Source organism: Astatotilapia calliptera, chromosome 14 (assembly GCF_964374335.1).
Source record: "Astatotilapia calliptera chromosome 14, fAstCal68.1, whole genome shotgun sequence".
Lineage (NCBI taxonomy): Eukaryota > Metazoa > Chordata > Actinopteri > Cichliformes > Cichlidae > Astatotilapia > Astatotilapia calliptera.
Window position 1 is genome coordinate 10707832 of NC_137435.1, and position 12834 is coordinate 10720665.

A 12834-nucleotide genomic window follows, 5' to 3' on the forward strand; every position below is an offset into this window, starting at 1 on the left:
TCAGCACTACTGCTGTTGGTCAGACAGATACACATATTAAGGAGTTAATTTCCCACATTTGTAGACTGAGCATATACAAAGTTGTTCAGTTTATATGTTTTAAATGGTTCAACAGTCTTTTCCCCACTCTTTATCATTCTCTCCAAACACACAGGGACATCTTTCAGTGACAAACAAATACACAAAAAAAACCCCAAGGAGTTGTGATCAACCAACATCTGTGCAACCACACAGTTTCATTAACTCTAATTTAAAACTCAAAACCAACAGACATAAATACCTCACTCGACCCTCTCCTTTTTTCTCTCATTTTGAGATGAAGATGGATTGCAATAGCTGAGTCTCACATGTACATTCAACTTTTCAAAAACAGCTTGCCTGCAAGCTTGAACCTGTGTACACTTCCACCTGGGCATGTCCTTTTTGTCCATTATGTTCACAAATGTCAACATGAAACTGTAGCGAGATATATTAAATTTAACATGAACTGCCCCCTGCAGGCCATTAGAAAAAATGCGGGTTCAAAACACTGCCGGGGTGATTTCTTTGTTCAGACCCAAAAGCTATGTCCATCTTTTGTGTACAGTCTGTGGTTGGAGATGATGATTGACAGCAGGTGACAAAAGAGTAACAAGTCTGAGTGGATGCTGCAAGTTTGTTTGATAAACACTGAAGCATGGAAACATTTCTTATCTCTTATTATATCTAAAATAGAATTATGAACATGGGCATGAGCAACCAGCTTAAATAACAACCTAGAAACTCTGAACTAAAATTACTTGAAATTTGAAAGTGAAAATGTATTCTAGTCATAAACCAGTCAGACAATACACACCTGTATTTCCCTGCGGATGTTAACTGAGTGAAACTGCATAACTGCATATTAATGTGTATGAGCGTGCTTCTGTCTCTAGATACACAGAAGTTGTTTCGAGCTTAAAAAAAGCACAGCTTTAGAGCACAAACTTGCTGTGGCTGCTGTAAAAAGGCAAATTATCAGTAAATTTGATTGACAGGGAGACTGCATAACAGAAACAAGGCTTAAGCAATAATTTGTACAATTTGCAGAAACAGTCTTTTCTATATTTTCTGGGTAAAAATGTTTCACTTATTCAAGATGATATATTTTATAGAGAGCACACTGTGTGCAGAAGTGCTTCCCAGAGTGGTGTAGGTTTTTGAGAGTCTCGTACCTTTTTGTATTTACATTTCACTTCCAACGTTTAGTCTCAGTGTAGGTTTCCAAACCAAAAGCCAAACATTTCTTTCAGTTTGCCATTCACTAAAAAAGAAAGAGGGTTCTTGTAAAAAATACTCTAGTGATCTGGTGACTGAGACTACTAATGCACTTTACAGGATTTCCAATTCCTTTGTCAAGTAACTAAATATAACACCAAACGCAACACTTCCAGTGTCATTGCCATCTAAAACTGTTAACAATATCAATTTTCATGCCAACTTGAGACCAGCTCTGTCTCCTTGGGAAGGCAGTGACCTCCTCTAGGCTGACTTAGTGTCTTTTCCATCCCATTCCAGTCATTTAATCTTGGAACAGTATCAAGATAGCGATCTCCCTTTAACCTCCACAGAGGGGACAGACACAGACACAAAGGGACATACCCTGCACTTCATCACTCAGAGTCAAGCAGTGGTGGCATGCCAAACAATCCTATTAGCCAGCAGCCAAAAGCCAGGGACAGCAGCAATGTCCTGAAACAACCGCAGCTCTCATTTGAACATTCTCTCTCCTCCCAACATCCATGCACTCATGTGTCAGCATATATAATGAAGTCGGAGCTACTCTCAGCTTTTACTCTGAGGAAATAGGCAGCTCTATCACTCTGAGTAGCTTTTTACAACTCCACACTGATCAATTAATGACTACGAATGAGACCCGGAGAGATATTCATACAGGAATATTAGAGTAATGCTGAGCGAAAGAAGGACACATGGAACAGGATAATAAACTATGGATTGCAACTCATAGTAAATTCAAAAGCAGAAAGGCACTTTGCAGTCACGTACATATTGATACCTCTTAAAGCTGGCAACACATGCCAAGCTTGCTGGACTCATATAAGTGAGTTATTTCACTCTCATATCCAGGTGCCTGTCACAGAGAAATGAGCTGAGACTCAAACAGCAACCAGAGCAATCAAAGTGGCACACAGTGCTTAGTGCTTCCCAGCTCGTATGTCACAAGTCCCAACAGTGAAAAGAGCAGTAAAAAAACAGCCAGAAAAGAAATGCTGTTGGACACTCTTGCAAAAGAGGAAAAGGAAAGACAAGAAAGAACAAGTAGAGAAAATCTGATGCAGTAAAGGAAGGAGGAGTTACTCACGGCTCCTGTCACCTTTCCACCTCCAGCTTCCTTTGTACTTCCCTGAGCCATCTGCTGGTGCACAGACTCCACTCAACACCTCCACCAGCACCACCAACAAGAGAAGAGGCAGCTGCCCGGTGGCCATGCGCGTCTCTGAAGCTTGCATCAGGGCTACAGCAAAGAGTCAAGGGCCATGGGGAGTGCTGTCCCACTCTCAGACATATTTCACACAGCTGTTTGGTTTGAGAACACCTCCTCCCCGGCTTCCCCTGGAGCGTTATTCTCAGGTCACAACAGTGAAGCCCCAGAAAGGGTCACACAATCACAGCAGAAACCACTCCTCCTCCTTTCCTTGGAAAGATCCTTTTGAAAGAAATAGCCTCGCAGACTGACTGTAATCCCAGCATTGATAGGAAGTGAAAGTAAGCCTAGAATTTTGGAACTTTGTAAGTTTTTTCTGTCTTTGCACTATTTTTCTGTGCCTCACAGAGTTAAGAAGCTATCTGTTGCAGTCCTGGTCAAAGCAGAAGAATGAGCTAGAAACTGTTGAAACAGCAATAAATCCCCTTCATAAACATACATAGCACAAGAAAAAGCAAATGTTTCACCCTCTTGCAAAGCTGAAGTTGTCACACTGATGGTGACACATCCGACAGCAGCTCACGCTTGTCACCCACACCAGGTAGTAGCTGAGTGAGTCCAGGACTGTGTGCAAATGCATGTGTGTCCTCCCCCTCTCTCTTCATCCACCAACCACAGGTCTCAGATCACAAGAGGTAGTGTTGATATAAAAAAAAAAAGAATAAATCACAGAGATAGTCACTTCAGAGCAGCCTTGACTTTGTAAACAGAGCGTCTGAGAGAGGGAGAGAGAGCACATCCACAGAGCAAGTGAGGAGGGAGGGCAATGGAAGGAGAGAGAGAAGCTGAGTGAGGGGGGGTGTTAATAGCAATTTCACAAGTGCAATGGCACTCTTGTATCCATATCCATGATGCTCATTCATGAGCGGATTTTCAACGTGGCCAGAATGATTGAGCTAACTGGTTATAACATGTGGCATACATGTTACTAGAACAAGATCACAGAAGACTAATGCCTTGCAACAAACAAGACAAACTCTAGGACCTGTATGCAAATAATCAACCGACACGGCTGTTTAAATAAGTAAACAAACCTGCATGACAGCCTGTGTTAGTGCGTGTGACAGTAAGTCTATAATTCAAATTATTACAAAAGTCTGGAAAGGAAGTCAGAACAATATCACTCCTGTGAAACAGATTAAAAAGTTATTATGACACAATAAACGTAAGCTTGTTTCACTGTCAAAGAATCATTTCCCATCATTGAATCAAACTGATGAGTTGTTCAAGTTTAAACAAGTTTAGGCTGGTTTGGATATATATTAACACTAGGAAGGCCCAGAGCCCAGCCATTTGGCTTTTCTACCTTTAAAACCCGGAGAGCAGCCAAATGGCTGGTAGGCTTTTAGCTAAGCTTTAGCTTCAGGCAAGTGGAAGCTAAATTGGCTAGTCATTCATATGTAAATTGGGTTGTTACCTGGGAATTCTGGAGGGAGGGGAGTGGGGGTGTGTGGATGAGGGGGTGGGGGAGCTGCTAAAAGCGGTGAGCTTCCTTTTGTTTCATCTTGATGCATTCTCAATCATCCAGGGAAACAAATCTCCAAAAGTCACCAACTTGGAGTGTTTCAGTTTGCCATCTTAGGGAGAAATCAACACACATGGGTGTATGTCCTTTGTTGCTGAGATTTATTGATAAAAACAGTACAAAAAATCAACCATTTGTACACATTTTTACAAATAATTATAAAAAGTGAGTGAGTACATTTCAACATTTTCAGCAATCACTCACAATCCTGGCACTGCCATGGTATCTGTAGTCTGCATTTACCACATGTGTATCTGTTGCAGTGAACACATCGCACAGTGGCATGATTGTTCTTGCAATTGTGTTTGACCTGACACATGGCTCTTTTTCCAGGGCTCGGTGTGGAGGGTTGTGTCAAAGGCAACTGTTCTTTTCTTGCCTTCTTCGCAGCTACATGAGAGTGAGCTAACTCCCTTGCAAGCTCCACCAGGAAGTCCACCCGTCTTTCCTTCGTCCCGGAGCATGCTTGATACAGCACATGTGCATTCAGTGCTGCCATGTCAATCATGTTATAAAACACGGCAACTGGCCAGCGCCGTGTTCCTCTGCGGACAGTGTACTCCCGAACCATCTGGTCCATCACATCCACGCCACACTTTGTTTTGTTGTAAAGGGTGACAGTGTTTGGCTTCCTTTTGGTAGTGTTATCAGTCTGAACCACGCCGTGCATGCTGCTAAGAATATAGACTGTCTTCTTCCGTTTGGCCGCATACGCCGTCAGCGTGGCAGCAGAGGTTGAAGGAATGGAGAGTTTAAATGTTAGTTGTAAACAGCTATATCATATAATAACTGCAGCTGTAGCTGTGATCAGACATCCCCCTGCAGGCCCTGAAGCTGAGCTCTGAGGTCCTCACAAACCTGCTGGAGCCAGCTTCCATCCTGGGGAGCACGTTTTTGTGTTTCAGCGCGGGGCGAGGCACAAAACCCAGATGGTCCAGATGGACCAGATGGTTCGGGAGTACACTGTCCGCAGAGGAACACGGCGCTGGCCAGTTGCCGTGTTTTATAACATGATTGACATGGCAGCACTGAATGCACATGTGCTGTATCAAGCATGCTCCGGGACGAAGGAAAGACGGGTGGACTTCCTGGTGGAGCTTGCAAGGGAGTTAGCTCACTCTCATGTAGCTGCGAAGAAGGCAAGAAAAGAACAGTTGCCTTTGACACAACCCTCCACACCGAGCCCTGGAAAAAGAGCCATGTGTCAGGTCAAACACAATTGCAAGAACAATCATGCCACTGTGCGATGTGTTCACTGCAACAGATACACATGTGGTAAATGCAGACTACAGATACCATGGCAGTGCCAGGATTGTGAGTGATTGCTGAAAATGTTGAAATGTACTCACTCACTTTTTATAATTATTTGTAAAAATGTGTACAAATGGTTGATTTTTTGTACTGTTTTTATCAATAAATCTCAGCAACAAAGGACATACACCCATGTGTGTTGATTTCTCCCTAAGATGGCAAACTGAAACACTCCAAGTTGGTGACTTTTGGAGATTTGTTTCCCTGGATGATTGAGAATGCATCAAGATGAAACAAAAGGAAGCTCACCGCTTTTAGCAGCTCCCCCACCCCCTCATCCACACACCCCCACTCCCCTCCCTCCAGAATTCCCAGGTAACAACCCAATTTACATATGAATGACTAGCCAATTTAGCTTCCACTTGCCTGAAGCTAAAGCTTAGCTAAAAGCCTACCAGCCATTTGGCTGGTGGCGGGTTTTAAAGGTAGAAAGGTAGAAGCCTGGGACTGCCAGTGTTAATAGACCTAATAATTTAAGATGAATTTTGTATGAAAAAAGCAATTACAGTTATAGAAGCTTGTTTTGCAAGATGTTTGTACCTCTAAAGTCTTCATTCAGGAAAAAAGAACAACATTATTCCACTAAATTACCATGCTTCTTTATTTGAAGTGTAGTAAATACCCCATATTTTGTATATCTTATTAAAAATATATGCAATACACCACACACATACACACATTTGCAAACACATACACGCATTGCAAAAGACTATTTTTATAAAACACAAGCTCAGCAAGTCTGAGTTTCAAGTTACATTGCCCGTTTCCTCCCGCTGCCCCAGCTGTCAGGAGGCAGGTGAACACAGGTTAACGTGGGAATCTGGAAGTGTCAGCAGCACCTCCCCCTCTGCCCACTCCCCACATCTCTTTCACATGCCCTTCATTACTGCTGTGTAATTGCCAAGTGTAAAATACTACACAAAAGCAGCCAAGTCCAAAGTATTTCAAGTATGGGAGGTGAATCTAAAGATAATAACAAATGTGTATACTGACTTTACTATAAAATTTATTCTACATATTGAGTTCCTAATTTAAGTCTAGTCACTTGATGTTCTAACCTAATTGAATAGTATGGACAATGCCTTACAAAACCATGCCTATTTGTCAGTCATGTAATCCTGATGTAGTGGTCCTTAAGGATCACGCTGCTGGAGATGTAATTAATCACGTTCCATTGGGCACTGATGGAAGTCTGATTAAAACAGCTCTCTAATGATTAGGCCTCTGGAATAATTATCACTGCAGTGACGACAGGCCACTTCAACCCCTCGGGGTGCCAATCTAGCTCTCCCACTACCTGCGAAATGTCACTGCTAATGCCAACAGCACAGACGCTTAGACAATGCAATGCTAATTCTACTCATGAAGAATAAATGGTGTGACAAGTTACAACAGAGGCAGCATTTGCAAACTGTCCGCCTGGTTGCCTAACATGTATAAGGTGTATCTTTGTTTATATGCAGTGTGAAAAAAACTGTTTCGCCTTATGTTTACTCAGAGTATGCCTAATGAAAACATATAAATAACCCTCTCTGACAGGTTTTAAAGAACGGATTTATTAATAAAAGATTCTAATGCAAACTCTTAGCATGGCTATTATGGACTCCAGTCATTTTTCTTTTCATGTGTGCTATGAAAATGTGACAAACAAAGGGGCTAAAAATTAGTGTTCGCACAAAGAGGGAGAGAGATGAGGAGATTTATTGTACTGTCTTAAGCAACTCCTTGTTTCTTTAGATCTTGCTTTGAAGGACCCACACTTTATTGTAATTTTTTTTTAAGTGTGTCTTCCTGTCTTCCAAACAGTTCTCCCGGTGTTTCAAAGCTTTTCTTTGGATATTGGCTGGTTTTTCATTCATTTTCAGTCCAGTTCTTGTACCTGATTATGTTTAAAGGATTTGTTTGTTTGTTTCTTTGTTAATTTTGTTAACTTAACACTGACCCGTGAATTGGAAATGAATTACTATTGTGTGTACATATAAAAAAAAACAACTTAGCAATGCAGTGTGGACAGCACGGTGGCATGGTGGTTAGCACTGTTGCCTCACTGCAAGAAGGTCCTGAGTTCAGTCTATCATCAGGCCGTGGCCTTTCTGTGTGGAGTTTGCATGTTCTCCCCATGTTTGAGTGGGTTCTCTCTGGATACTCCGGCTTCCTCCCACAGTCAAAAGACATGCAGTTCGTTGGGTTAGGTGAATTGGTAACTGTAAACTGTCCATAGGTGTGAATGTAAGTGCGAATGGTTGTATGTCTCTCTTGTTAGGCCTGCGGCAGACTGGCCAGGGTATACCCTGCTTTTCGCCCTGTGACAGACTGGGATACGCTCCTGCGACCCTGAAAGGATAAGCGTAAGAGAATGGATGGATGGGGTCTTGAGGCATTGTGTTACTGCTTTTTGCACATCATTAGTTCCATCATTTTTTCTTTAGCTGAATCTACAAAAAAGAGAAGACAGTTTGACCAAGGCGATTCACTATTAGCCAAGAATTTGTCGGAATTTAGCAATTAATGTGCCATGTCCTTAAAAAATCTGAAGAAACTGTACAAGTGGAGAACAAAAGAAGTAGTATCAGGCCTGAAAGACAATCTACAGCAGATCAACAGTATCTGATGAGTCCTGATGTGTCCTTACACAATCAAAATATCTTTTCTATCTCTTAAAGAATGCTGTTTTAAAGAAAGAGCTTAAAGATGTAAGACTCAGCACAGTAATAAACAGTTAGGTCAACATATATTTGAACACTGACACAAGTTTTGTTTTGTTTTTTTGGTTTTTTTATCTGTTTACTGAAAGATATTGTAATTATAGTGTTGTGGACATGGACATAGTGTGTAGTGTCTTAGTTTTCATTAGTGGGTAACCACATTCAAATTGGGTGTAGGGCTTAGAAGTTTCAGCTCCTTAACATGTGCCACCCTCTTTTTAAAGGCAACAAAAGTAATTTTGGACAATTGACTAAAAGGCTATTTCATGGCTGTGAAGAAACAACATGGGGTCAAAGGAGCTCTCCATGCAGGTGAAACAAGCTATCCTTAAACTGTGAAAACAGAAAAAAAAACATCTGAGAAATTGCTACAGTATTAGGAGTGGCAAAATCTACAGTGTGGTACTTCCTGAGAAAGAAAGAAAGCCCTGGTGAACTCAGCTACGCAAAACGATACAGAAGTCCATGGAAAACAACGGTGGTGGATGCTCAAAAAAAAAAAAAAAAAGATATGCATATCACATCACCAGCATAGCTGTACCAGGAAATCTAACCTGGTTTGTGAAAATTTAGCTGTAATACCATTGAAGTTGACTGTTGTAGTATATTGTTTGTTAACTTGTTTGTAGATTTTTATTTGATTTTCTTTATAATTAGAATGAACTGTAAGATAAAGCAAAATCATCTACGCATTATTATGTAGCTTTTGGTTTAAAATAAAAAATGTGCAGCTTTCAAAATAACTTTAAAAAAAGACAAATAAACACTTCAGTTCTCGCAAAGAAACTGACAGATTATTGTGCAAGGTTACACCATCTGCTATTTTGTTTTATTTAAACTTTTGTCTCACCTCCACATGCTATTATATCTCTCAGGTTTCACATGCTCTGTGTGTACTTCTTCCTTTTTTAAATGCTGGTTTATGTGTAGGAAAAGGTATACCCATTGTTTTTGCCTGTGTATGTTGTTTATACATAAAATTCTACATCTCTTAATGCTGTATGGTACAAAACAACCTTTCTTGTGCCTCCACAATACAATAAGACTGTTATGTATTGGATCTTTCAAAATTTACCTCCATTTTCTTACTGCCTGAGGTCAGAGGTCATACATATTTGCATGTGTGGGTTCTAACAGAGAAAAACCTTTGCCTATAGGGAGTTACAAAAGCTGCCATATACAAAGTCACAACCATAAAGTGTCTATAAAAGTCCAGGGCCAACAGCGCTATGTAACACTGATAAAAAAAACCCCAAAACATTTATCTCTCTTTTCTACCTCCACTGCAAGTCTGCACATAAGGTTTGGATGGACAATTAAACTGAGAGCTATTACATCAACAACCTAAGACCTCGGTCCTAGGCAACAACATCAGACTCCACCCCACCATAAGCTGAGATGAAGAGGAGATGAGAGGAGCCACAGAGTGATTTAGCTTCAAGGTTAAACCACTGCAATGTACTCTTTACTGGGACCTTTTCCAGAAATCTCCAGAGACTTCATTCAGTGCAGCAGACTACACTCAAATCACACCTCAGATTAAATAGCTACCCCCAGGACTAGGGAGGGTGAAAAAAGTATTAAATGTTTCATTAGTTAGGAGTTGTTTTTTCTTTTAAGACAGTGGGGTTTTTTCAGCCAGAATCATAAGCTGAATGCACTATGCCCAACATATTTGATTTTCCATTGGTTTACTCACTATTTTCTTGATAAATGTCGGATATAACAAGATTATTGGATGGCACTATTCAAAGCATGCATCACATGCCCACAGCTCAGCCTCTATAAAATATAGTCTTGAAAATTAGATCGCCATCTTGTGCCTCCCCCCTTGTGCAAGTAGGGTGTTTATGATGCTTCCTTTCTGGCTCCTCTTAGTTCTGGCAATGTGATGTGACAGCAGGGTTGATGGGTGGTACAAAGACTCCCACCAGAGATGAACAGACAAATGACTGGACATTAGCACACAGCTTGGAACACAGCAAGATACTGATTGGGAGGTGGGCGGGGAAAGCGACTCTCTCCCTCTTTTACCAGCATGTAGCCTCAACCATTGTGAAGTGAATGCCTGCAGGGGTGATTACAGGGCCGGTTTTCCCTGCTATCTTAGTGTGGACTTTTAGAAGTTAAAAACAAATAGATAAATATACATGGACAACATGGACAGTGGAAAAAGCCCAGAGATCAGAAAAACAGGCTAAGTAGAAAAACCTTTGGGCAACTGCAAGCTTACATCTATTTTTTTTTAACATTTTGGCTGACTAAGAAGAGGTTATACAGGATTGATTTGGGAAACTTTTAAAGGGTATTTCTCTGCCTGTCATAAATATTGCAAAGATAGTCTACAAGCTATGAGTCAAGCTAGGGTAAAGATAACCTGGCTTACACACAGACACACTTGTTTAAAGTATGGTTTGGTGTGGGGTGATACAAACATTCATTCAGACACTGGCTGCTGATAATCCAGATGCCAACGTGCATTTGAGTGCACCAAGAAAAGCTTGCCTACCCAACAGCCACTTAGCTTAGCGCAAAGCCTCAAAATAAAAGAATGTCACTGGCTCAAAATGAAATACAATGTGCTAATACTGTATGTGAGATTAAAAGATGGTGGTAAATGGATTACTTTAAACTGAATTTTTCTCCAAACTTTAAGCAGAAGTTGAATATTGGCTGTTCCATATCAACGTTTTGTCTTCAAGAGTGATATCAGTTTTTTACCCAGCACGGGGAAACACAGCAAACAATGAAATTCCCAAAATGTGAAACCATTACTAGTGAGTGAGTAGCTAAAATGTAACACCTTTACCAAACTTACCAAACAAACTTGACTATTTAATAACTGCTTCATCTAAAGTATATACTAAGCTCATCAAAGTAATAACATTCAACTTTATAAACTAAAGAATAATTTTAATAATTTTTCTTTCACAACTTTAAAATATAATAACTTAAATAGAACTTTTTTTCCCCAAAACTTGATTAGGATTTTAATTACAGTGGAGGATGGCAGCTGGAGCTTAAATTAGCCATCGTGATGCTGTACAGTAATACTGTATGATGACAGAAGGGTTCCTAGTGATTCATGTTTCATTAGTGTCTCAACCTCAAGAATAAAAAAATCAGTACCCATCCACATTTAAAGGAAGGGAGTGTCGACCCAAGGTAAGAGTTACAGCACAGCACAGGCTGTAAATATAGTTCACAACCTGGATGTGCTGTGGTGTTCCAGTATGTAGGCACGCTCTTTGGAAGACTGCAGCAATACTGTACTGCTGTTGGAAACACATGTGCTGCACAGCAAAGCCCTGATGTTTCTCAGTGATTTATGTCAACCATGTATGGAGGATGATAAACAGGACCACACCCAGCATTCCCTGCATGATCATGATGATGGCCCCACTCAATCAACACCACTGTCCCACCCACACCTCCATCCTTCAATCTGTCTTCTCCAATACAAATATATCACCTGCCTCTCCAGTGCAACTCTCCAATCAATGAGAAGTCACAAGAGGAACCTGGCTGAAGGTTAATGTGTGCAGGGGAAAACACACGTGATTACTTACAAAGATGCAAAGGGGAAGAAACTGCTTCTAGACAGTTGCTTAGTTACAAAACTCAAGTTTTACAAAATGTTTTCAGTCTTTAATGTTCATTTGTTCATTTTTTCTCACCTGTACGCTTCCCATGTTACCATTCAAATAATGCAGTGTGTAAGTTGAAATCATGTCTGAATGCGTTACTATCATTCAATCTCTAAATGTAATCAATTAAAAATGATTAAATATGATTAATGATTGCAGCAGTCAAACTAAAGAAAAGAAAACAGTACAACAATTTTCTCAAATTGTGTGTTAAATGAAGCTGGCTGACATTAGCATTCAAGAAGAAGGCAGAATGAATGAGTTCAAAATACTTCTGTTTATGTCAGATGATTTTATGGTGCCACACTGCTCCACTAACATCTGCCATTTTATAGAGACAAATAGGGTGAATGTCATTTGCCTCCCCTACCTCCACCCAAGTGTCCTGGTTTCATTTCCTGTAATGGCCGTTGTCAGCAGTCTCACCTTGCAGAGAGATTCCAGCCCGCAGCACTATCGTCCAGATCGTAGAACACACTGTGATTTACAGCTGCTGTGGCTGCAGGGCCATCTGGACCATAACCACTCCTGAACACTCAGCATTAGGCTCTACATCTCTCTCTCCTTAGCGCTCTCTTGGTGCATGCTGCGTGCTTTCGGTATAAATCTTCTTCTCTTGCATATATACATATTCCCTGCTCTTTCTTCATCCAGATGCAAACTTTCTACCTGGACACCCTCTCTCTTTCATCTTTGGATGACATACATGCGTACATCTGCTCCATATAGACGCATTCATGCTTGCTTTCTCCAATGTCACTGGGTTTTGAGGCATCTCAAATTATAAATTGCTACTGTTAAAATGAAAACAACCAGGAAAACGGCATGCAACACCTTTTATTATCATTATAGAAGACCAAAAAAGCAGTGTAGATTATATTACTGAGTAGAACACCCTATACCATCTAATCTAATCTAGTCTTTTTCTCTTTACTGTAAACATGTTCACAGGAACAGGTTCACAATTACAGCAAGGGTAAAAATGTGCTTTTGCTTGCAAAAAATCAGCTAACAGGTGCCTGCATTGCATTTAATGATGTCTAATTAAGAAAAACACACACAATATCAATGCTGAAGCTGCACTTAAGGTTTGCTGGCTTCCTCCCAAGTGCATAGGTGATAATCGCAAAACCTACAGCGTAAATGTGCACCATTCATGATTATGGGGTTGTCATAAATGTG

At 40.6% G+C, this 12834-nt stretch overlaps 1 protein-coding gene across 5 annotated transcripts in view; it reads right to left on the reverse strand.

The window, feature by feature from the left end:
* robo1 (roundabout, axon guidance receptor, homolog 1 (Drosophila)) overlaps positions 1 to 12834 on the reverse strand; it is a 227900-nt gene that overhangs the window by 165815 nt on the left and 49251 nt on the right. Inside the window, exon 1 of one of the 5 annotated variants that reach the window (XM_080289184.1) lies at positions 2342 to 2586. The exons of the other annotated variants lie outside the window; for them this stretch is intronic. Coding sequence (XP_080145310.1) covers positions 2342 to 2489 — 148 coding nt within the window. The 5' untranslated portion in view covers positions 2490 to 2586. Of the gene's footprint in view, positions 1 to 2341; positions 2587 to 12834 lie in introns of those variants that run through there. 5 annotated transcript variants of the gene reach the window in all.